The following is a 26,169-nucleotide window of genomic DNA, read 5'->3' on the forward strand; positions in this document are numbered from 1 at the left end:
TAAAATTAGATTGTGGTGATAGTTGCACAACCTGGTGAATACACAAAAAACTATTGAACAGTATACTTTAAACAGGTGAATTTGTGGTATGTGAATTATATCTCAATAAAGCATTTTACAGAAATCAATCAGCTACAACAATACAACTAATGCAGCAGTCTACATCCACAACCGAATTATGGTGTTTATACTTAGAATTTGAACTGACACATCAAAGGCAAATCTTACTTTGTCTTTTTTTTTCTCTATTATTACTTACCATCACTGCTTTCACAATGGATACATAGAGTTCTACCTTGTATATCTTCCAAAAGAATTCTTTAAAAAACTGGTGAATGATATATATGATTACAGAAAAAGCCCCACCTCTCGTATTGCTGGCAACCAGCAAGCACTGAGTCAAATTAATTTTAAACTGGCAATCTCAAGTATTTACAAAGTCTGTCCTTTAATGCCCATCGTGTTGGAAAGCAGTGTTCTGAAGGACGTACTGAGTCATGATTGCATAATGGGTCCAAGTGTTGAGTTACTGGAACTGGAAAGGACTCAACTCTAATTAATTCTAAACCCATAATCTTATGAGTTTACAAAGGTTGCACTTTAATTCTCGTGGGGTTAGAAGGTTTCTTCCAAAAGCCTATCCTTTCAAGAATAGCGGTACCTCTCACCTTTCTCACACCAGCTGATTCTCTATCGTCAGATCTTAGAATAATTTAATTCTTTCGAAAACCACAAAACAGTCCTCGTTCCAAACTGCAATTCATTAGGAGAGGTTCTATGGCATTTGTCAGCCCTCGTGCTGCATGCTTTCACTAAAATGGGGCAAAGATCTGCATTCACTTAAGATGGCTACCATGTGGTTGAGATTTTTTTAATTTGAGATTTGGATAGGGAGTAATGCGACATTCAGACAAGGACCTCTCTGCTTATACTCATGTCCATGGAGGTACAGAAAGGAAGTGCAAGACCTGGTTGTGATACAAATCCTGGGAGAGTAAGGTGAGTCAGAGCATGACTCCAGGCTAAGGTCTTTGAGCTTCATTTGGTGGACACCTGGAAGCCCCTTGAGGTTTTTAAACAGAAAAGTGGAATAAACCAAGATGGCTGTTAGCAAAATTTATTTCAATGGTATAAGATCTATTTCATGGCTTTGAATAATGGATGATCATCAGTGAGTGCTTCCTGTGTGCCAGGCACCATCTTTACACATCACTCCCTATAATTGTCCTGTGCGGGGGCCTTTTATTATCTCTGTTTACAGGTGAGGAGAATCCATTTCAGTCAGGTTAAGGAACTGAACCAAAGTTACTTAGTTTACTCATTAAACTGAAAAGCCAGGATTCAAATTCTCATCTAATTCAACAATTTATACATCCTTCCTGCCCCAGAGGATGGTGCTGAGGCAGCAGGGCCTGGAGGTTGTCCTTTCAGTGAGACATGATAAAAGCTTGAAGAAGACGGAGGTAGGGTGGACGGTAAAGGAGACGCCAGGTGTAGGAGACAGGGCAGGGAAGGGATGGATGGGGCTGGGTGATTGACTAAAGGGACCTTGAGATCTTTCTCTTTGTTCCAGCCACTGTGTCAGCAATAGGAATACAGAACCAAGATTCTCCCCTACCCTCAAGCAACTTCTTTTCTAGTCCTGGGATGGGAGCCACACCATCAGAGAACACCGGGGCTGGGTTCACTGTATGGTAAACTCACATGGCTGGCAGAGATGGAAAAGCTGGAAGGGTGGGTCAGAGTTCCTCCTGTGAAACTGATGTAGGAGGTGGGATGGCTCTTGCAGATAAAAGGTCTTACGGACTGAATGTGTGTGTCCCCCCCAAATTCATATGTTGAAGCTCTACACCCCCATTATGACTGCATTGGAGACAGGGTCTTTAAGGAGAGGATTGTTAAATTAGACCATAAGATGGGCACTGATGTGATAGGACTGGGGTCCTTATAAAGAAGAAGAGTCACCAGAGATTGCTTTTTCTCCACAATGTGAGGATGAAGTGGGAAGGTGGCCATCTGTAAGCCAGGAAGAGGGGTCTCACTGGAAACTGGACCTTGACCTGGGACTTCCAGCCTCCAGAGCTCTGAGAAAATAAGTTTCTGTTGTTGAAGCCCCCTAATCTATGGGATTTTGTTATCACAGCGTGAGCAGACCAGTGCAGAGGGTTCCCTCAGTGCCTGTCCCAGGAATGCCCCACCTTCATGGGATGGACAACCAAATGAGGAACCTGAGGCATGTGGCTAGGCTGTGTACGTGATACACTGGCACTGTAAGAAAATATTTTCCGAGTATAGTCTTTAGTATATGTTCATTAGATCCGTATTACTGAGTTAATCAGAACCTGTCTACTCTTGCTTAAGTTTTGTCCATTCTGCGGTCATATTCTCAGGTCAATGAAAGTTGGTCTGTTGTAATCTTTATTACCAATTGTACTCCCTATAGTTCTGCTTTAGACATTTTTTAATGGTTTCATTTGCTAATGAGCTGTGTCCATTTTTGTCTTGATGCTATTTGCCTTGAATTCAATCTTGTGTATTTTCAACATTATGCATCAGCCTTCTTCCTTCCTTTTTTTAAAAAAAAATCTTTTAAACAATTTTTTCCTATTTGTGAATTAGTGGAATATGTGCTTTTTGTCATAGCTACTTGCAGTTGAGAGTTATCATCATGTAATTTCAAGCATGTCCTTTATGCCATACAGAACATATATAGCTCAAGGAGGCCTCTTCACTCACCAGCTGTGTAATCTTCTCAAATTATTAAGCCCCTTGAGCCCCAGTGTTTTTTGTTTGTTCTGAATCTGTGAAATGGAACAATTCCAGTATCACAAGTTCATTGTGTGAACTCATGTGACCACAGATACAGAGCGCGAGTTTGGTGGTCAGTGGTTTGTATTAAGTGGTCTTGAGAAAATATCCATCCATATGGAAAGCAGAGCATCCCTTTCATTTTTATAAATAGTGCTTTAACTAATGTATTTGCACATATGTATCAGTTTGATTTCTTTGTCCATCATCAAAGAAATCAAGGAAATATGGAAAAGTTGAAATTGTATGCCAAATTTGGGGTACTTATGATAAAAAATTATATTTTAAGAATTCAACGTTTATTAAAGAAGAACAGGAAAGAGAGTCCGTCCAGCTTCTATTTTGTCATGAATTAACCGAGAGCTTTGTAAGTCAAGTTCATTTCTTTCTCATGCCCCACTGCCTTATCAGCCTTCTGTACTCTACCCTCCACCTCCTACCCCTGCAATTCTTATTCTACTGGACTGTCACTAAACCCAAGGATAGGTTTCACTGATTACACTTCTGACTTCATGACCCAATTGACACTTCTGAATGTCCCCTTCCTTTTTGAAGCATACACATCTCATGGCTTTTGCAACAGGACCTCCTCCTATTTTCCAATTGTTCTGGTCACTGCTTCCTGGTCCCATTGCCCATCCTTCCTTAGCTCTTCAGTGTTGGAGTGCCTCGTGGTCCTAAACCCTCCTCTTCTCATGCTAGAGGTCTCCCCAGACTCTGTTTGCTCCCACTATATGTGGACTCATATATCCATTTGTTTGCCATACATCTTTATTTGGATACTCGGCAGGGATCTTAAGCCAAGTATGAATTCCTGGTGGAATTCATTTCTTTCCATTCACCTCATCCCCTACTTCCCAAATTTTCCCGTTCTTCTGAATTCCTTACTTCCGTGAATGGCACCGCCATGAACCTATTTGCCAATCCAACAACTCAGATGTCATTCTTGACTCCTTTCTTTCCCTCACTGCCACAACTGGACCATGATTAAGACTTCCCCTAACTACATTATAAATGTGTCCATTTATATCAGTGCCCACTGCTAGTTTATTGCAATACCTAATAACTGTTTATTTTCCTTTTATTCTTGGCCCCTCTGATCCTTTGTGTTCACGATGACCTCCACAAACTTCATATCTAATGAAGTCACTTCCAGAACCGTCCTAAAACATTTGACCCATTTGGTCAAAATCTGAGCTTTATTTGTTTTCCATACACATATACCCCCTCCAGGCTCTGTAAAATTTTCTTTCCCTTCATAAAACTGAAGTCAGATCTGTACACACGCTTTGGCGATATGAATGTGGGATCAGAACTGAGAAGTATTCTGAGTGTACACTTCCCAATAAGAGGCCAGTGATACCAATAGTTATCACATTAACATGATCCAGCTCCTAGTATGTAACTAAACGTCAACATCTTAGCCTGGAATCCAGCAACCTAGGGGATTGCATGGGGAATTTTGGAGATTCACTGAATTATCAGATGTTTAAATGCTTAAGACTAAATGTTGAAGGCCATTAAGTGTTTAAGAATGCCATTTGACATAACTAAAATGAATTGAGTTCTGTTGGGACTTGATAGAACTAAAATATTTTAAGATATATAAGGCCATCTCATCATTATGTGGCATAGTAAAGAACAGCATTGAACTTTTTGTGTTACAAAATTAGCAATACAAAGAAATACTATTACTAAATTATATGCAGAACAGCAACTATCCCCAACTGGTGTGATTGCTAACAGGATGCTAGCCTAGCAACAGTGCTGTTTCCCAGCATTGGCTGGCACTTGCCACTACTAAGCTACTTAAGCTATAGGCAGAAGAGTGTAGAATGTCATGGCATTAAAGTTAACAATATTGGATGTGATGTCACCAAGGGGGCAGTATAGTAGTGAATGGTATACCACTTTATTACCACCACAGTTGAGATCAGGGCAGTCCACTCTGCTGATACTGTGCTTTCATCACTATTATAATTACAGGTAGCATAGCGAGGACCAATTATTGTCACTGATGGTATGATACATCCAACAGAGTAGAGCACAGTGTGCTGCAGTTCTGATTAAATGTATACATTGTATTTATTGACTAAGGACATTGAAACTAGTGTGAGCAGCAGTAGGAGATAAAGTTCTTACATCCACACTGTTAGAGGTAATGTATGCTATGGTCTACCAGTGTGCACGATGGAATATTATTACTGTCACCGCGCCCATGTGGGATGCAGTGTAGGTGAAAATAGAATGTGGCACTCTACAGCTATATCGGTGTTACTATTCAGTACTAAATTTAAAATTAAAATAGGACAATCTGTAGGATATGTTATGTAAATACATTTTTTTTTTTTTTTGCCAGCTTAACAGACAGCACAGGATGAGCAGTAATGTCTGAATATGGCCATCCTTAGAGGTATGGTGAAATGTAGGATGGAATGGCTTGAAGTGTGGGTAAAAGGAAAGAGTTAAAAGTACCATTAATAGCATTAAAGCAGAAGAAAGTAGAGGAGGTTAATGCAGCATAGGACGATATGCCGCTTTGCTTTTACAAAACTGGTTCAAGAAATTGACAGCATATTAGGCAGTAATATTATTTCTAAGTAGCCTAGCAGTATGAAAATTACCAGAATGAGTATAAGGTACTAATAGTAAAGATAATTAACACAATAGCAGCATATAACTATTAAAATTACCACATCCTAAGCAATCAGAACGATTCCTCCTTTAGATAGATGGTCTCATTTAAAACGCAGGAAAAAATAAATAAATAAAGCACAGAGGAATACTGGGACTTGGGTCCTGTGATTAGCTCCACCACACAGATGAGGAAACTGAGGGTTAAAACTATCAGGTTCTTTGAGCGAAAGCGCACAAGAAGTGAGTAGTGAAGCTGTCACTCGAGCCTAAGTTTGACCACGTCCGACTTCAAAGACCATGCATTATATAATATTCATTCTATTCCTTTTGGGGGTGTCAGAGTGGTATGTAAAATGTGGCATAGTGTAGCAATAGCAACACTCAGACTAAAAATAACACCAATAAAAACTGAGATAATACTCATGGTAGGTTGGTACTTGGCTGTTAGTGTTACAAGTTAAGAAATGGTGCGTGTTATATTTTAGTACATGGCGTCTGGTCACAAACTGATGGTAAGTAATGGTACAACAACCCCATCAACCGTAAGTGCAGCTACCCATTTTGGAGGGAGCGATTTATTATGGTATCACTGTTGTTTCTGGATTTATAGAACTAAAAGAAAATGGGGTATAGATGACTATTTACCCTGACATTAGAAGAAGTACATGTTAGCAGAACATTACGATATCCCCGAGTAATAACATAAAACAACGTGATCTCTCATCAGGGCCCACTATTCGTGTATTATTGAACTGTACTTATAATCACTATATCTCATCGCACTGTGTCTATTACATGCAATATATCTCTTAAAGAACGAGAACATGATTGATTGTAAATATACTCAGCATAGTATAGGTACTGACATAAAACCATCAATTCCTAACATCAGGACACTCATAATATGTGTGGTCAATCAGAATTCTGTTTTATCATCGTACTAAACCAAAATGCATCCTGGTATATCAATTTTGCAGATAATTGAATAGTGTGTCTTGTCAGTGAATACTTGCTATTAAGTGTTAGGAAAGTTGTATTAGTACTTTTGCTAAAATTATAGCTATCACACGCTAGTTATTATTGTGACAGAGTTGCTTCCAGAAGCAAATCTGATATGGCTCGGCAGTAATATCCTCGCAGATGCTGCAATTATAGGACCATCGGATACAGAGGCGCATCAAGGTATTACTTTCGGTATCAGAGACTCCATAGCCCCTAAGGGATGGCTAGGAGTGTCGGGCACTTTGCAAGGTAGAAGTGAAGCAAAGATGAGGAGGTCACAGTCCCCAGTCCTGCTTTGAGGCACAGTGATGCGTGGTTAACTAGTTCACTGTAAACTTGACGTGAAAATGCTGGATGTCCAGACACAGGATGTAGGAGAGTGTGGTCCCCGGGGCTCCACGAAGGCACTTTTGTTGTTGCTGCTAAAACTATAGGCCACATTAGCGTAGTAGCTGCATCGTTCTCATATCTAGAAGGCAGGAGGGATTCTGCACGGGGTGGGGGGGGGCAGTGTTATTGTTCTGAGAAGTATAAAGAATGTCACTGTGCTGTTCCTACTGAAATTGAGGACAGTGGCATTGACTCACCCTATTGTGCAATCATGATACATCAGTCTTTCTGTTAAAAGAGTACAACAGAACGACCCAGGAGTCATGACGTGAGAGCATTACCGACAACATGATGCCATGTGGCTCTGGGATTGCTCCTTACTGAATCCCAATGGCACGTGGCATGAAAAAGAGCCACGTGGTGAAAGTTAACTTGGTGGCAAAGTGAGCAGAACACAGGCTCTTGGGTCCAGGAAGCTGCCTTCAAATTCTGGCTTTGTCCATGACTGCCCATGTGACTCAGTCAAGTCGTGTAATCCCTGAACTTCAGACCTTTCGTCTTCAAGATATGTCTGTGCACGGCGCGCAGCCACTTGCAGCGTAAGGGACAGTGTGCGCAGTGCTCACCAGAGAGCACTGTCCATGGCGAGCACACCGTGCATGCGCCATCCCTACCCAGAGCTCATTGCTATTGCGTGGAGGTTATATGGAAGCGTAACTGAAAGGCACAGTCAAGGACAATGGAGGCTTATTTATAAATACAAGGGCAGTGTAACTGCAACTGAGTACTCGTCTTGATGCTGTGGTCAGTAAGGGCATGTCATGCCAGAGTAACAATAGCTTATTACAAAGATACACTCAAATATTTCTTTCTCATAACTCACTATTGTCAACCACTTGGAGCTAGGATAATTACAATATGGTGTTGTTTGGTGTAGGGTTTTGTGGTAGGTTTTTCGTTAACAAGATTCTTAGCAGCCTACCATACGGGCTGTCGCAGTCATAGAAAACACGATCTTAGAGTTTAGGGCTGCGCGACTCAGCGTGGGTGAGAGGAGGGACCGCCCTGCAGACAGCTCCTGCCAGCAGAGCAATGTGAGTTTCTGCTTCACTTTATTACATATAATCGTGGGAACAGAGACAATAATACACTGTGCTGAGCCGCATTACGTCAGCCTATAGCCTTCACCTTACATTCAAGTAGCAGGATTGCCAGCACACTGCGGTGAGCTGTGCCCTTTATATTTGCAGTTACATGAAAATAAAGACATTAGATTATACTAAGATCCTTATGGGGCTTGAAATAGTGCTAGTTTGCATGATGCTAAAGTAAAAATCATGTGGTTATATGTGTCCCATCACAGCTCCAATATTTTTCTTAAAGATTTTATGTATTTATTTGAGAGAGAGCAAGCAGGGGGAGAGGCAGAGAGAGAGGGAGAAGCAGGCTCCCCACTGAGCAGGGAGCCTGACACGGGGCTCAATCCCAGGACCCTGGGATCATGACCTGAGCTGAAGGCAGATGCTTAACTGACCGAGCCACCCAGGCGTCCCATAGCTCCAATATGGATAACCTCTCTACACACAGGCCTGCATGTTGCAAGGATATTTCTAATTCATCGGATTGTGATAGCCTCAAAAATCGACATCAGCAACGCTGTCAGTCAGGGGGTTGGCAAACCATGGCACACGTGTCACATCTGACCTTGCACCTGTTTTGCACAGTTTGTGGGCGAAGAGCAGTGGTTACACTTCCCAGTGTTTGAAAAAACCTCAAAAGAAGACTAATATTTTGTGGCATGTGGAAATTTATGAAATTCGAATTTCAGTCTCCCTCCAGAAAGTTCTGTTGAAACAACGGTGCTTATTGGCTACCGTGGCAGAGGTAAATAGTGGTGCCAGGGCCCATACGGCGTGCAAGGCCTGAAGTACTTCTCCGGCCCACTGCAGGAAAAGCTTGCTGACCCTTGGTTTAAACCATCCTGTGTTACCTGAAATGTGTACGGGAGTAGAAAGTACTATATTTTGGGTGTAGAAGAAAGGTAGCCATAGTGTCTTATTACCATATGCTGTTTGTAATCATAGTTAACAAAAATACCACTCTAGTCCACCGCTCCAGATCGCCTCTATGTGTCCGAATGCCGCTGCATTGTAGCCTCCGAAATCTGAAAGTGTCGTCTTGTCTTACCACCTACCTGTAGTGTCTGGGGTCTGCTGCAGTGGAGACCTATGGTACCCAGGGTCTGCTGCAGTGGAGACCTATGAATATGGTGCATGGTATGGCAATGGTGAAAGGTCGAGGGTGTGGATTAAGACCCTGCCTCTTACTGGCTCTAGAACCTTTAAATAACTTGCTTGTGGAGCCTTGGCTTCCTCATTAGGAGTTAGGAATAATAGCAGGTGCATGAAATGGTGATGTCAAGTGCTCTGCATGGTACCTTGTAAATAGAAGGCTTTGATAGATGTGGGGTGGTTCATTTATGCGTCCAGCAGATACTTCCTGGGTGTCACTGAAGTTGAGGAGTAATTCCAAGCATCGGGAATACTGCTGTGAACAGGCCAGGCCTCGCTCCCAGGGTGTGGGAGGGGGGTACTGACAGCAAGCAGGAACAAGTTGGGTCTCATGAGCACCATGCCATAAATGAAAGAGCAGGCGAGTGGGCAGAGAGAGAGTGTTGCTGGGTGCTCATTGGAAGGCTGCTGGGGTCTGGATGGCAAGGAGAAGCCCGCATCTGAACATTTTAGGAGGTGATCTAGCTGGCTGGCTACTGAATTAAATCTGCAGCGTAGTATCTCCCACCATGTAAGGGATTCCTGACATTGGTGGGGCCAACGTCCACAATACTGATGCCATGCAGGGATCCAGAAGGCCAGTGGCATCTTCTAATTTGTAAAGACATAAGCTAATAATTGCTACAAGATTAGAGCGGGATTTCTCAACTTGAGCTTACTGAAATACTTGGTTGAACAATTCTTTGTTGTGGAGGCTGTCCTGGGCTTTGTAGGATGTTTAACGGCATCCTTGGCTCTACCCACTCGATGCCCGCAGCATCTCCCCTTGCCCTAAATTGTGACAACCAAGATAATTACGCAAAAAATAATTACGCAGACACTGATAAATGTCCCCCCCTCTGGGGGTGGGGGTGGGGCAAATTTGCCCAACGTTTGTCATCACTGGCTTAGGGAAAATGATGTCTGCCAAGCCCCCAGCAGGAGTATGTGGCCATCATTTATGGGAAATGTCCCCTTCTGTCTCTCCAGTACATACACGCCATTAGCAGCATTGGTACAAAGCTCCCAAACTGCAAACAATCAAATACCCCTCGAGTGTCTGTTAAATTATTACAACCTCCAATATTGATAGTAATAACATTGTGCTCTTCTGCTGATAATTTTAATATTTTACTGTAGTCTCTTATAACAACAGAAATATTATCCTCTGTAGTGCTATGTGCTGTTCATAACTGAAATAATAATGCTACATTTCCTTAGCTTAAACTGTTTTACGTATTAAGCCGTAGTTTTTACCACCACCATAACTATCTTACTTTAGGGAACTATGTTTTCTCAATACTGTGTTCTTGTCTGTGCTGTGTTTTATTTTTTTTATTTATTTTAAATATTTTATATTTATTTGACAGAGAGTGGGAGAGAGAGTGAGAGAGACCACAAGCTGGAGGAGCAACAGAGAGAGAGGGAGAAGCGGGCACCCCGCTGAGCAGGGAGCCCAACGTGGGACTTGATCCCAGGACCCCAGGATCATGACCTGAGCTGAAGGCAGACACTTAACTGACTAAGCCACCCAGGCGCCCCAAGTTTTATTACTATTCTACCCTCAATAAATATTGCAATTGTTCTATATTTTTATTAATTTTATTGATTCTATATATACATATTTTATATAATTAAATATGGATATCCATGTATATATATGTGAAAGCTTTCTCTCTTTGGAAAAGCACTGTTGCAACGTTACACTATAATGAGTTATAGGCGCCTCTGAATCTGTTACCAATTACAGGTGACCCTTGAACAACATGGGATTGAACCGTGCAGGTCCCTCTACACACTGATTTGTTTTTGTGGGAGGATTTTTGTTTTTGTTTTTGTTTTTTTTATAAATACAGTACATACCTGTGAATGCATTTTCTCTTCCTTGTGATTTTCTAATATTTTCTTTTCTCTAGCTTACTTTATTGTAAGAATACAGTTTATAATACATATAACACACAAAATATGTGTTAGTTGACTATTTAGGTTATCTGTAAGGCTTCCGGTCAATAGTAGGCTATTATTAGTAGTTAAGGTTTTGGGGAGTCAAAAGTTGTACATAGATTTTCAGCTGCATGGGAGGCGGGGGGTTGGTAGCCCTTAACCCTGCGCTGTTCAAGGGTCAACTGTATACTGAATGTCCCAGCCAAAATTTTAGTAACTAGGTGTGCTATGTAACGCTTCCACTTTTGCTTTCGCTGGTATTTGGAATAGCTTTATTTTTTATTTCTCCTACTCTATTGTAGCTCTATGAGGGCAAGGACTTCTCTGATACCATCTGTGGCTTTGTCTCCAGCTCTTAGAACAGTGTTTGGCATATAATAAAAATAAAAGCACCACGAACTATCACAAACCTAGCAGTGAACGTTTCCTGAGATCTGACTCTCTGTCTGGTGCTCTTTAAAAATACCTTCCTTGTTTGATTAACCTGTGTGATTCTCACATCCAACCTAGGGAGTAAACGTGATTATCATCTCTTTTATGGATGAAGAAACAAAGACATGAGGAGGAACGTCACTTTCCGAAGGTCCTAATACCATATGGCCCCATTATTGTTGAAATGAGACTCTCTGAGTGATGGGCTGAGAAGGAACGAGCAGACAAGAGAGTCTCCGAGGAGTTTGGTCTGAGAAGCTGAGTCAGGTGGAAGGAAAGAGTTTGGTGGAGGGAGATCAAGATTTCTGCTCTGGTCACATTATGTTGGAGAAAACTATTAGATATCCAAATAGATAAATGGAATGGCCAGTCGGTTGGAGTCACTGAGGGAACAGAGACTCTGAGGCTCTGGGGGGCGGGGGGGGGTCATTCACCTGAAGGTAATGCCTGAGGATGCCACAAACCAACAGTGTGACTCAACTATGCTATCTTCATGTTACAAGGTACTAAAAATGATGCCACACCCCTGCTTGGAACAGGGAGGGAATTTATAGGTAATGAATAGTGAATAGATAGGGAGTGAAATTATAAATATTTATCAGACACATATTTTGTATTATTAGTATTCAGTTATGGGCATTATTATATATTTGACCTATTGTTGCCAGTTCTATAGAAATATAAAGGAGAATGGTAGGTCATGTAATGTTATTTTTTATAAAAAAATAATTACGGTTATTTAGCGTAAATATAATGTGTTGATACTTGTGTGGGCCATAAATGAATTCATTCATTTACTTAGCACAGAATTGAATAATATCAATGACCACCATGGTTACAAAACTATATAGCCCCATCCTTGTTGAAATTTTGACAGCTTCGCATGTTACAGTATTGTTATATTGTTAACAACACTGGAGGTATTAGAATTTCAAGATATATAGCAATGTAGTATTGTTATTCTTATAAATACTGGCATCATTTTAGGATAAGGCAGTACGATTCCATCAGTTTCTCTAAAATATCAACAGCATAATGTGGTTTTTTTGTTGTTTTGTTTTGTTTTTAGTTTTAGTGGCATTCTCCCCACAACTTTTAGATGTCTGTCTTATAAAATAAGGCATTCTCAATTCTACTGAGGCATGGAAATTTTTCCACTTTATTTGGTAACCATGATCCAGTGGAATCTGTTTTCTTTGGGTCAGGATCCAGTGTTTTAGGAATGCTTACACGTCTGGGTAATTTCACATCTTGTAATATTTGAGATCTAATTTCATCCCTTGTTTATGGGGAAAGCCAGAAGCCAAATGCTCAAGCAATAAGCTTGAGAGTCATTTATAATCATTGTTCTTTTTTTTTTTTTTAAGATTTTATTTATTTATTTGACGAGAGAGACACAGTGAGAGCAGGAACACAAGGGGGGGGGGGGGGGGGGGTGGTGGGAGAGAGAGAAGCAGGCTTCCCGCCAAGCAGGGAGCCCGATGCGGGGCTCGATCTCAGGACCCTGGGACCATGCCCTGAGCTGAAGGCAGATGCTTAAAGACTGAGCCAACCAGGTGCCCCTAGTCATTGTTCTTTTCCTCTGTCAAGTCTTTTCAGAATGAATTCCTAGGATTTACGGCTTTATTTCTACTCCCAACACTCGAGTATTATGGGGGCTTGTGTTCTCATCCAAATTATGATTTCTATTGAAGCTTAGTTCAAAAAAATTCAGGGTTCTTTGTCATAAACTCTTCCCATGCAGATGATATTTTGGTTTACTTCTGTAAATATTTTTATAACTGAGAGTGAAGCACCTAAACAATTGTGAAATATTTGTCTAGAATCTGCTTTAGAATGAAGTCTCTGCCAACAATCCTCCTTTCCCGGTACCTGGAATGGGTGACTTTTCCATGCAATATTCAGTCTGTAGTCTCAGAAATAAAGCAAAAATCAAAAGATGATGATTTTAATATACTTTATTTAAAAAGTACACAGTTTTAAATTGGTTTCAATGGGTTTCAAGCAGAAGGGACACTGCCCACTCGCAGTCCCATTTCTGATGAAGGGTGATTATCATGTAGCAAACTCACATTTGCATGACTGGCAAAGTAAAAAGATAACTTTTTTTGTCAACATATCTTTAAGAGTTTATATCACGCACAGTTTAAAATCATGAGATGCTGATGGTTGGACTACATTTCATGTCTCCTATGTCGCACCATATTTTGGTTCACAGTTTATCCATAATTTAGCATGCCAAGAGAACATCTCATTCAGTGTCACCTTGAGAAGAGCATCAAGAGCAGAGGGAAGAGGATAAGGACCATCTTGGCCTGCAGACTGGGCGCACCTCCACACTCCCTTGCATTCTCCTACAGGGGAAGACAGGAGCTGTTAGAACCAGATAGATCCCAAGATGCCTTCAACTTTCCGAGCTGTATCAAGTCCCTAGACCTCCCCCTACGCCCTCCAATGTAGGAATCAAGTCTTTTGGAACCTAGATAGTGCAAGGAAATGGACTTGTCTAAATTTCATCAAGTTTGTGATGAGTATCTCTGATTTCAATTGTCAGCGCATAAAATGTTCCAAACTACTCTGTGCATACTATTATGCAGAATACTCAAGAGGCCAAGGGCTGTTGGTGGAGATGTCTGTTGTGATCGAATAAGAACAGCAGAATATCGGCCTTCTAATGTTTTCCTGTCAGAATGTAAGTAAAAGTTGACATCTAAGGGGTCTGATCATTGCAGAAACAGTTATAGAAGGTTTTGTGTGTCTTCTTTCTTTTCGTTTGGGGAAAGGAGGGCTTTGTTTTATAAAAATGAAATCGTATTATGTAATCCTTTCTGCAGTGTGCTTTTTATCCACTGGTTGATGGAAATTCTTCCAGCTCCATTTTTCTAGCTCTACTGTATTATCTCCCACTCCCCCTGCTTGTGTTCCCTCTGTCACCGTGTCTCTCTCTGTCAAATAAATAAAATCTTTAAAAAATAAATAAATAAAATTATCTTTTTCCATAAAAAAATTTATAATTTGTATATAAAGAAATTCTGTTTTTCATCCATAGCTGTCTGGTCTTGATAGAAAGATTTCTCCAATCCCTAAAATTTCTTGTGAGACTATTATTTTACCATTTAAATCTAATCTATATTTTCCCCTTTGAATTGAACCTTTGTCATATCTAAGAATTTCTATGCTGTCCTACTGACCTCATCTTACTAGATCTAGAAACTTACAGAAAGAAATACTAATTTTTTGAATGTTGATCTTATATCTATTTACCAAAGTAAATTATCTTATTAACTCCAGAAGATTTTTACTCTAGTGACTTTAGTTGTCTACATAGGCATTCTGGTTTTAATTGAAGCGATTTTAGTGTTTGGGGACTATTACTTGTATTTGAATTTTACACAAAGATTTTTTTATTTGAATTTTATCATTGAATTTGAGCAAAGATCTTTCCAGCATATATTTGCATAATATGTTGTTACTGAACACTCTAGCAAACATTCTCGATAAATTCCAAGTTCTTATTGGTACTCTAGTGACTCTAACATCTTCTCTAGGACTTGGAGAGTTTAAGATTAAAATTATTTGCTATTTAAAGGTGGGATTTAAAGTCAGTCAGTTGGCTTTGGTGGCGTTTTTAAAAATAGAGATCTTCCCAGGCACTCCATAATAATAACTAGTCTAGACAAGCTTTGCATTTTTTGAAGTGGTGTGGAGTTAGTTTTTAAATTTCTGTTATTTTTGCTAGACTAAAAAGGTTTTTTTTGCCTATGGTACTTTGGGGGTATTCTCCTTTCTCAGTGCTAAGTTTAATTTTTTTTTCCGATCCTCACTTCTGGTGTAAATGGAGCGCCTTTATAGTTTTGCCTTCAGGTGGTGAGGGGGTTTGGAAGCTTATCATTCCACCTGCATAAACTGTGACTCTGGATCTGACACCAGTATTGCCACTTCTGCTTTCCATGGACTTCTTGCAAATAAAAGGCTGTCGAAAAGTCAGCAGGGGAACATGATTTGAACTACAATTTGAAATAAGTAAACCAAGATGGTCAGAGCCACAGTGCATGTAATAGCATAAAGTAATTACACTGCAGCACAGCCATAATAGGGAAGGAAGAGAGTAAAGAAGCTTTAAACTATATACAGAGATAGAATAAGACCGTGAAGCACAGACGGAACGTGAAGGCGTTGAGGGGCTAAAGTAGAGTGCCGCTAGCCTTCCACTGCTTCCACTGATCTGCCTGCAAGGGATTGTTTCCTCACCAGTAAACTTCTTTGCTACAGTTCTTTGACCATTATGAGACTCTCACGGTGAATCTGGTGGAAAAAGAGAACAAGAAGGGTTCGCAGACTTACCTCAGGATGGAAGCCATGACAAGACTCCGGACGCCTTCTGATCTTCTGGGCCTTTAAACGTTCACACTTAAGGGATTCGTTATGTTGACTGTAGTTAAGGCATATTGCCCAGATGTCACTTTCCCTTACTCTGCATGTTGGAGGTCAAACCTTGGCACTGAACTCCCTGAAATACTTTTCTCTCTCCAGTTGTGGAAAGGCTGTCATTTCCCCCTCTGTAGTATTTCTCCCCTAGGTTTCCTTACTGTCCATCCCCCTCACCAGCTTCAGCAGCAGTGGCTGGACCCACGCACGAAAGGATATACCTGATTTCAATGGGCGCCATGGTAATGGGGGTCACAGACTCACACAGGCAGCTGCTGTCCACCACCACCATGAACAGATTGCTGCTTGGAATTTGCTGGATGACAAAGGACCTGTTGGAACATGAAGCACAGAGACAGTGAGTGGTTGTTTACCATCTGTCAAGTCAAGAATCCTGAGGAAAACTTCTCCCCTGGGGAGTTAACTCCTCTAATATTTTGGAAAACAGTTCTCAGAGACTGCCTTACTACTGAACTTGCCTCCTCCGTGAGGCTCTTCAATTTTAAATACCAAGCTTCACTAAAAAGACAACAGTTAAAACCTATGCCTGCAGCTACACATAGCTCCTAAAACTCACCTTGGGAAGACTGGACTGTCACGTGCACAAAACAGGAGAGTCAGGTTGGCTAAATCAACCCAATTTCCAAGGTGATGGGGTCAGGCTTTTCCAAGCCTTGCTTCCTTCTCCCAGATTACATTCAATGTTCTTGGTCTCTCTCTCTTCCCAGAATGATGCAGTGAATTTCCTAGACCCTTCCCTGGACCGCTTCGCACAATTTCTGCCCGTAACAGAGGTACAATGTTTGCATGAGATTAACGCGGGTCATTTGGGAGTCCCACAGTGTTGAGGCCGTGCATGCTAGCACTCAGGCTATGCAGCTGCGCTGACATCCGGGTCCAACAGGACAGCCAGTCCAACGGAAAGTAAGCCTATTGGCACCTGCTCGCTCATCACCCGACACAGTGAAATGACAAAGTAACACCACTGTCAAAACACTCTTGGAGCCAGAAATACCACTGATTCTTTGGAGGAACAAATTAGAGAACAAAATCCCATATTCTTCCAGTTGCTTAGCCCCAAGTCTAGAATCCCTGTCATATAATATAATTTTTCATGATATTTCGTTAAATTCTGTTCAGTCGGATGAGGTAGACTGTAACTTAACAAAGCGGTCAATTTCTCTGTAAGTTTTACCTTCATTCATCTTTCTCTCAACAAATTTGTTCTATTCTCTGAAGTGGATCACCACAACTTACTGAAATCATGCAATGAAGAAGAATCCTTCTGTTTTGTGGGAAATTATAAAGAGGAGAAAGGACCTTTTTATTTTTACCTTTTAACGCCTCTTATGTTGAATTATCCAAAAATGGCTCAAAGATTATAACACAACTTGTTTCTTGTCTACAAATGCTGGATGCCTATTCATCTAATATTCTGCAATTATGTTTGTGTGTGTGTTTTTTTTTTAATCCATAGCAGGGAACAGGCATGCCTTTGCTCAGAGATGCTTCCTTAATGCCATCCATACTCTGGAACATGGACTCCGCCCTCCCACCCTTCTCCATAACTCTACTTGGCTTGAGGAAAAAAATTCAACCTTGCTGTCTCACTTAGACTTTAAAATTGTTGGCTTTACCCTCCCCCTTTTAGCACTAGGTACCTTCTCTCCTCTGCAAAGACACTGCCCTAGTAGGGGGCCTCTTTGAAATGGGTGATGCCTATCAGAATGAAAATAACCTACCTTAGATGGTGCTCATCAGAGAACCAATGATTTCCATGGTGAAGGCAGGTTAACAGTCTCAAAGACAAATGCGAAACCAAGATCATACAACTCTTTAAAGAACAAATGACTGACTAGAATATTAAGCCAAATGAATCTACCAGATGGCCAAAAAAAGGAAAAAGAGATGGAAATATGAAATAGAGGCTCCAAAGGGAGAGAGGATATTTTCCAATTGAAGAAAAATTTGACTTTTTTTTTTCACTAAAAGGGTCCATTCATGCACGAGTGAAACTTCAGATCATCAAAGATGCAGACCAATCCTGAAAGTGTCTCTAGAAACAAATTACTTAAAGAAGAATGAGAATGACACAAACTTCTCAATGGGGGACTTAAGATGAAGAAAACAGAGCAACATTTTTAAAGTTCTGAGGGAATGGAAAAAAGGAAATAATAAAAGGTATGTCAGAATCCAGAGGAAAATAGATTCTAACTAACTGGAGATGTAGGTAAAAACTTGTGTTTTAAAATTTAGGGATAATTACTGAAAATAAACCGAAGGATGAAAATCTGATTAATCTAAGAGAGCAGGGTAACCAACACACAGGTGTGTGCGAGCACACACACATGACTACTGGTATAATATAAAATTATTAGCAATCATGATTAATGTCTGTTGATTAGATTCACATATTAAAAGGCAGAGACTCAAAAAATTAATTTTAAAAAAAGGCAGAGATTCTTAAATTGGGTTTACGAAAACACCAGCATTACGCTGTTTGCAAGGAGACACTCCTAAAACAGAATGGTAGGAGAGGACAAAAAGACACCAGAAAAATGCTAAAGACAAAAGAGAGAGACAGGTTTAGAAGTATTCTTCTACAAATATTCACAGGGAAAATCATTAAAATGTAATAAAGAAAACAGTTTGTACTGAAAAATAGTATAGTAGTATAACAAGCTATGATATGAACCTTTATGATCAGAGTCTATAAACTCATAGAAAGGCCACAAGTGATTGATTAACACATGATTTATTTAAAAATGGAGTGAAAATTCCTCATATCTAAACAATAGAGAATATAAACTATTTTCAAACATGGGGAACTGCAACACATTCCAAAGAGCAGAAAGCATCAATGACATGTTCTTTTAGGGTAGGGTACAATTAGAAATTAATAGGAAAAAATATATGAACAGTGGAAATTAAAAATTAAAAAAAAAAACACATTCAAGTAATCCTTGACAATTTAAGAACAGCCCAGACTCAAATCTGTGCAGTATGACCTTAAATATGTTTATTGGGGAAAAACAGTTTGCCAATAAATGAACTAAGTTTTTGGATGGAGAAGCTGGAAAAAATAAGAACACATGCCTGCACCTGTGCCCCTACCCTTGGTCTTCCCTCTGGTACCCTGGGTTGTGTACTGATCGCTCTCTCCACCAGCTCTCAGGCTTCTCCAACAATGGGGCTGATGGAAGGGACGAGAGATGACCATTGCATAGTTCCCCTCAGTTCACAAACATGCTGTCACATCTCCCACCTTGGGAAAAAGAAAACTCTCCCTTGACATCACCTCCAGCTAGTGCCCTATTTCTCTGTCTTCTTTCATAGCATGAATCCTAAAAAGAATTCTCCACAGTCTGTCCACTTCCCTGCACCCCTCCTTTCACAAACCCACCACAATTCTTCTGTATTCCTTTCCACTTCGCTGAATCAGTCCTGTCAAGGACCCAGTGACCTGACTACCTTTCTTCTAGCCTGGGCCTCTGCTCTGTCCTTACTTGCTTCCTATCCACCCTTCACCCCAGACTGCTGTTTCCATGGGAGGAAGGCTGCATCTGTCTGCCCCAGTAATCTGTTACAACACCAGCACCTAGAGCTGTGCCTGGGACTGAGCAGATTCTCTGCAAATATTTGTTGACTCAGTGACGAAAGGAATTTATAAAGATAAAAGCAGAAGAATAAATGCAAATAAAACTGTGAAGATAATTGAAAGAACCAAGCTCTGGTTTAAAAGAACATTGACATAAATCAGCCTTCAGCACAAAAGAAAGAAGTTACAAAGTCACATTAAAACCCAAAAGATCCAGAGGCATTTAAGCATTTTAAGTGACTATTATGTATACCATGGCAAACAATTTGAAAAGTTAGAGCAAACACACCTTTGGGGATAAAGTATAAATTATCAACATTTGGCTAAGCTGTAAAAACACAAGGAGACCAACTGCTGTGAAAAAAAACCTGAAATGCTCATTGAGAATCTACCCGCAAGTGAATACGACCAAGTCACCCAAAGAACAGATATCAGTGTGTTCATTGAAAACCCATGTGAACCCACTGACCAACTACTAGAATAAAAGAAGTCAGCAAGCTGACCAGTTACATAATCAGCATATCAAACCACAGCCTCTCCCTGGACACAGGCAATAACCAATGAAAAAAAATATTTATGAAATAAAGAACCACTGAGTATCAATAATGACTATGAAATGCCTAAGAATAAATCTTTTTTTTTTTTAAGATTTTATTTATTTTTTGACAGAGAGAGACACAGTGAGAGAGGGAACACAAGCAGGGGGAGTGGGAGAGGGAGAAGCAGGCTTCCCACGGAGCAGGGAGCCCGATGAGGGGCTCGATCCCAGGACCCTGGGACCATGACCTGAGCCGAAGGCAGATGCTTAACGACCGAGCCACCCAGGCGCCCTCTAAATATTTTTTTAAGATTTTATTTATTCATTTGAGACAGAGAGATACAGAGAGAGAGAGCCTGAGCAGGGAGAGCGGCAAAAGGAGAGGGAGAGCCGGGAGCCCGATGCAGGGCTCAATCCCAGGACCCTGGGATCATGACCTGAGACGAAGGCAGACGCTTAACGACTGAGCCACCCAGGCGCCCCAAATAAATCTAGTAAAAGACTTCTTTATGAAGAAAATGACCAAACTTTACTGAACACAAAAAGACAAACTAAGAATTGGGGGGGGAGTACAATGGTGGTGGAAAGGAGCACTTATATACGAAAGATGTCATTTCTCTTTCAATGGACCGTTTAATTCAAGCAAAGGAATTCAAAGGGATTCTTATTGGGATTTTTGATGGAATTTGAGGTATTGATCCGAAGATTCATTCAGAAGAGTAAATATAAAGAATAGTCTGGACAGGGGCGCCTGGGTGGCTCAGTTGGTTAAGCGACTGCCTTCGGCTCAGGTCATGATCCTGGAGTCCCGGGATCGAGTCCCGCATCGGGCTCCTTGCTCGGCAGGGAGTCTGCTTCTCCCTCTGACCCTCCTCCCTCTCATGCTCTCTGTCTCTCATTCTCTCTCTCTCAAATAAATAAATAAAATCTTTAAAAAAAAAAAAGAATAGTCTGGACAATTGTGTAAGCTTGAGTTTTAGGTAAAGGGAAGCAAAACCAAGGCATGTGACCTCACTTGTATCAAAATCCACAAGAGGACTTATAGAAGAGGAAACACGGATGGACACCTGACACATTAAAAGGAGCTCAATCTCACTAAAAGTTAGAGAAAATATACATTAAAATGAGACTAAAGTAATGAAATGCACTTTTTAGTAGCAGATTGGCCAAAATTTAATCTATGCTAACATCAAATGATGGCATCTGAAGAAGTGAACATCATTCTACACTGCTGGTGGGAAAGTGAATAAAACCACGATGAGAACAATCTGTTATTATTACAGTGGAAATCATAGCGATCCTATTTTTTCAGTAGTTTTACTTCTCAGTAAGATACACTGCTGCTCAGGAACCTTAGAAGTCATGTGTAATGATGCTCTTGGTAACATTGTTCATTGAGAAGGGAGAAAAAAGGAAACCCACCTCAAAGTCCATCAACAGAGGAAGGATTAAGTAAGCAACAGTGTGTCCATTCTGTGGTCTACTTGGCACCAGATGAAAGGGGGAAGGAGACTGTTTATTGCTGTGAAAGAATACTCCAGGGATCCGTGCGTGGCTCAGTCAGTTAAGCGTCTGCCTTTGGCTTGGGTCATGATCCCAGGGTCCTGGGATCGAGTCCTGCATTGGGCTCAGCGGGGAGTCTGCTTCTCCATCTGCCCCTCCCCTCGTGCTCTCTCTCTCAAATAAATAGATTAACAAATAATTTTTAAAAAAAAGAAAGAATACCCCAAACACAGTAAGTGGGAAAACAATGTTGCAAAACTATAATAAAGTACGAATATTTAAGAATATTTAGAAATATTCATCGACGAATATTTAATTCTGCTATGGAGAACAAGAAAAATAAGTGGGATGGATAAGGTGTATCATATGTGTTAGGGATAGCAAATCAGTAAGCAATCCATGCATGACTCACGTTAGTCACAGTAAGAATAAGTGGACTAAACAAGTAGGACCACATGTGAGTTGAAAGCAACAAAAAACAGAATGTATGAAGGGTCTTCTTAGCAATAAGAAGAAATGAAAGTACCAAATGAAATGAAATATTTATAAGGCAAAAGACTATGTCATCTCCAGATTGAGAGCTCTCACTTACATCATCCTTAAATCAACCCACTGGCAACTCCTACTCTCTGCCTGAGACACGCAGAAAACGTCATGGCTGCCCAGCAGGTGGGAGGCAAGCTACAAATTTGCTCTCTCGCCCGTGAAGCAAGCAGGTATTGGCCCAAGGCACCTTCTGTCTACTAAGCCCCCAACCTCACCCTCAAGTCTGTTCCTTCTACCATGTCATCGGGAGGAAAGACAGCCAGGGAGCAGACCAGGGGAGGGGAGGAAGGGAGGAAACTGACTGGGGGAGGAGGGGTGATTGTCAAAAGAAATGAAGTGAATCCGTAACATTGAAGTTCTTTAGAAGGAGAACGTGTTCCAGTATTCTTCAAACATTTATAAAATGGGGTGTGATGCTACGGGCTGAGTACTGACTTTCTCCTTCTGCAAAAGAGAAAACTGGGACTCAGAGAGGGTAAGCAAACTCATATACAGGCTATATGGATGAGACAACGCTTGTGCCCATTTTAGAGATGGGGGTACAAGAGGCTGGGTGACTTCCTGGAGTAACAGGGGCAGATGGCAAGCCTCTGAGGCCCAGCCCCTTTTGGGTCTATCACGGGGGGCAGCAGACGTGCTGTCTTGTATGGGAATTATTAGTGCTCAAGTTCCTTGAAGGCAGACCCAGAGTGATTCCTCGCTTAAGGACAAGGGCAAGATATTATTTTTAACACATTTCTTCTCTTAGTAGAAGGCTCCCCAAGTGTTCTCAAGGAAGCCCCCCAGCAAACTTCTCTTTTCCCCCCAAATCCTAGGAGATGAAAAGCCTTGCATGCAGCTATCCTGAAACAGAGGAAAACAACCCCCTACAAAGGATTTGCCAGCGGAAAGATTAACTGCTTTTCCATATTTTAAAGACTTACTGTCTGCTTATTAACATGGTGCTTCGGAGGGGTCTGGGCAATGTTAGCTGTACATTTATGTGCACAACGTGTATTTATGGCCCAGGGTGCAGGGTTGAACTTCATAAAACACACCTCCATCCAGCTGGGCCCAGCAGCCAGACTGACATCATTGTGCAGAGGAACCAGGGCCTGGGTTTGCCTGGGGGCCAAAAAAGGCAGCAGGGAAATGCCTCAACACAGAATCACAGCAGTGGTTTCTAAGCGGGGATAGGTCAAAATGCGTGAAATAAATTAGGTCCTCCAGGGAAAGAGGAGGGAAGACGGAGGCAATTTTGATGTGTCCATTGCCGGAACTGAAATAACCCAGTCCTCCCTTTTCCACTGGATCTAGACTGAGAAAGCCAAGGCGGGGGGGCATGATGTGATTTCAAGACAGCCTCCCCTGACAAGAGAGACTATTAGCTGCACGCTCGCTATCCACGAAGAGGGGCTTTGCTGACCAGACGAGGGAAACGATCATGCCGCTTCCTGGACAAACACGCGTGATGGGAAGGACTCAGGGATAAGATACCCAGAGGTCCCGCGATGAACATTTGAAGAACTTGGTTGGCTTGTCTTTTATTAATTGGGTACAAAACGGTGGCTTGACAAATAATCGGGGCAGGATGGACTCTAAAAAACACTTTGAAGCCTTCCACACTTTATAGATTTTTGCCATTTATAAAATTCCCAGATTTCATTCTAACATAAAATAAAAGACAATGAGTAAGTCACAGGGGATGTGAATTCAGCATGGATCCTGTCCTTTGTAGTGCTATTCTCCAGCGGGGCTGGGTATGGAACTGTGGCTCTCCATTGGGATCTTACTCTCTTTAGGGGTAGGAAGATGCCTGTCCTCCCCCACCATGCCTCCAAATGCCCTACACTGACCCAGGCCCATAACTTGGGGGGGAGCAAACATTTGGTGACTATTTAAATTCAAACTAGAAATTAAGTATTGACAATGTGTTCTAACATAACTCCTCAGCCATACTACCAAACAGCATGAGGGAGATGCAGAGGAGTTCCAGCACCTACTCATGCTCAGCCCAAAGAAGGTAAAAGAATAAATAGCGGTGCCTCATCTGCTCAACCCCCAAAAAGTGTCAGGGCTTAATAGAAACATGAAACAATTCCTTCCCTCCTTCCTTTCTTGACTGTTTTCCTGCTACTATGTGGAGTTCCTGCTTCCTCATCTCTAAGTGATATCTTGTATGGATTCCGTAACTTTCTGACAACTCTAGTACAATTAGGCCAGGCTAGTTGGCCACTCTGATTTCACAATTAGTTCAAAGCTCTACATTATTCTTCCTTCAAGCTTCTAGGTTCTAGCCTCTTCAGCAGTTACCAGGCTGCCTGTCTCACCGTGGCTTGTCTTCTGGTGCCTTCTGTGCTGCCCAGCATCCATATGCTGGCTCTCTTGTGAGGTTCTGATGGATTCTTCAGAGGACCCAGAGCTCTTCAACGTGTCCCAACGGGGCCACCCCCACAGCAACTACTGCAAACTTCTTGCCCTTGTGTGGACCTCATCCAGACAGCAGCCATCTTGTTGGGTTTAAGCAAGATGAGTGCTATCTTCCACACTGCCCACCTGGCCCTTGGGGAACACAGATCTTTGCTGGCCCAGACACAGGCCACTTTTGTGCTGTCCCTTCTCCAACCTTCGCTCTTTCCCTCCAGGTCTCTTTGCCCTGTTCAGACAGGCACACGGGATTATTAGTACATCTGTTGCCTAGCAGACATTTGACCAGTGCTGGACTCATCCTTCTTCAGGCACCCCCAAAATATAGAAGAGTCTCCTGGAGCACTCCTCCACTGCCCATCTGGCTCCCAGCAGGAAACAGTGCCCCCTGGAGGGAAGAACTTCTTTCCAGGAACCTCAATCTCTTTCCTGTTGGGGCCCTCATCGATGTTCACATGGCAGACAAGAGGTGGGCCAGTTGTCTATCCTCAAGTAGGTTTGGGGGTGGGGAGTGGGGGGAGGATTTCCGACTCTAGTGCCGGCTCAAGGGCTGTTCCCTTTAGAACCTGTGGTGCCCAGCGCCACTCTGTCCTCACCTCAACCCCGGACTACAAGGAAACCCCCACTTGACATCCTGTTCGCATCCTCCCGTAAGTGTATCCATGTGCAGCACCCTGTATGGAGCTGGAAAAGAACCAGTGCGGTGGGGTGTGTTCTGTAGGTGCCTAAAAGACATTTCACGAAAATCTTATTCCGGAAAACAATCCTTAAGAGAACAGAAATAGGCACTTGATTGTGAACCAAATTTAGCATCAAGTTCAGGATAAACGGCTTGGAGCTGTCTAATTAGAGTCGGAAGAAGGCATAAGGGCGCACTGTCCCCTCCACTATTCATCCTTGTTCTGACAGTGCCAGCTCATGCAATTAAACCAGAGACAAGAGGGATGATTAAACATTGAACAAGGGGAGTATTCACAGGTACCTAAAAGTTGCCCCTGCCCCCAATCCCAATAATTAATGCTTCCGTTTCCCCGGATCTCTTAATAGTACCAATGTGTATCGATCGCACAAGCCAGAGATCTTGCTGTGATTCTCAGAGCGGTTGTCTTTGAAGGTCGCCATGCGCTGATTTGGCCATCTCATTGATACCTCTCAAGCCCAGCCTCCCATCTGCCATGGCTCAGGGCCAGCCTTACGGGCGAGCACCAATGTAGTCATCAGGGACCTATGCTCAGAAGGGCTTATCACTGAGGGTTTACTACTCTGCAGTACTGTCTTGAAATTTTTAATTTTATCTTTAAATTTGCATTCTTTAACTATTTCTCCGAGTAGGGCATGGCACCTCCATCTAGTGATTAATGGAAGGGAACACCCAGCAGCCAGCAGGCTGCTCACCCTGGAGTCATGGGAGCAGGACCTGGGGGTGCCTCTGGGTGTCTGCACTTACCCGGTCAGAGTCCCTGTGTCTGAGGGAGCACAAGATTAAATAGCAAATAAAAAGTAGCAGGACAGGTCAAGAGAGACCACAGAAAGAAGGAAAATGTTTTACCATTTAGGTACCTTGAATGACACTTTTCCCCTGCTTTTTGAAGAAGCAGCCCACATTTTCATTTTGTAGTGGACCCTGCAAATTATGCAGCTGGCCCTCCCAACCTGTCTCATTTTTAGCACACCTTCCCTGCCATAAGCCCCTCTCCATTCTTGAGGTGGCATAGTACTTCCCAAAC

General features: G+C 41.9%; 1 protein-coding gene across 1 annotated transcript in view; it reads right to left on the reverse strand.

Moving 5' to 3' along the window:
* Positions 1-13,627: 13,627 nt before the first annotated feature.
* CACNA2D3 (calcium voltage-gated channel auxiliary subunit alpha2delta 3) overlaps positions 13,628-26,169 on the reverse strand; it is an 856,949-nt gene continuing 844,407 nt past the window's right edge. Inside the window, exons 36-38 of the mRNA XM_021694907.1 lie at positions 16,071-16,183; positions 15,768-15,850; positions 13,628-13,777 (exon numbers count right to left, since the gene is read on the reverse strand). Coding sequence (XP_021550582.1) covers positions 13,685-13,777; positions 15,768-15,850; positions 16,071-16,183 — 289 coding nt within the window. The 3' untranslated portion in view covers positions 13,628-13,684. The remainder of the gene's footprint in view (positions 13,778-15,767; positions 15,851-16,070; positions 16,184-26,169) is intronic.

The sequence above is a fragment of the Neomonachus schauinslandi genome, chromosome 1 (genome assembly GCF_002201575.2).
Source record: "Neomonachus schauinslandi chromosome 1, ASM220157v2, whole genome shotgun sequence".
NCBI lineage: Eukaryota > Metazoa > Chordata > Mammalia > Carnivora > Phocidae > Neomonachus > Neomonachus schauinslandi.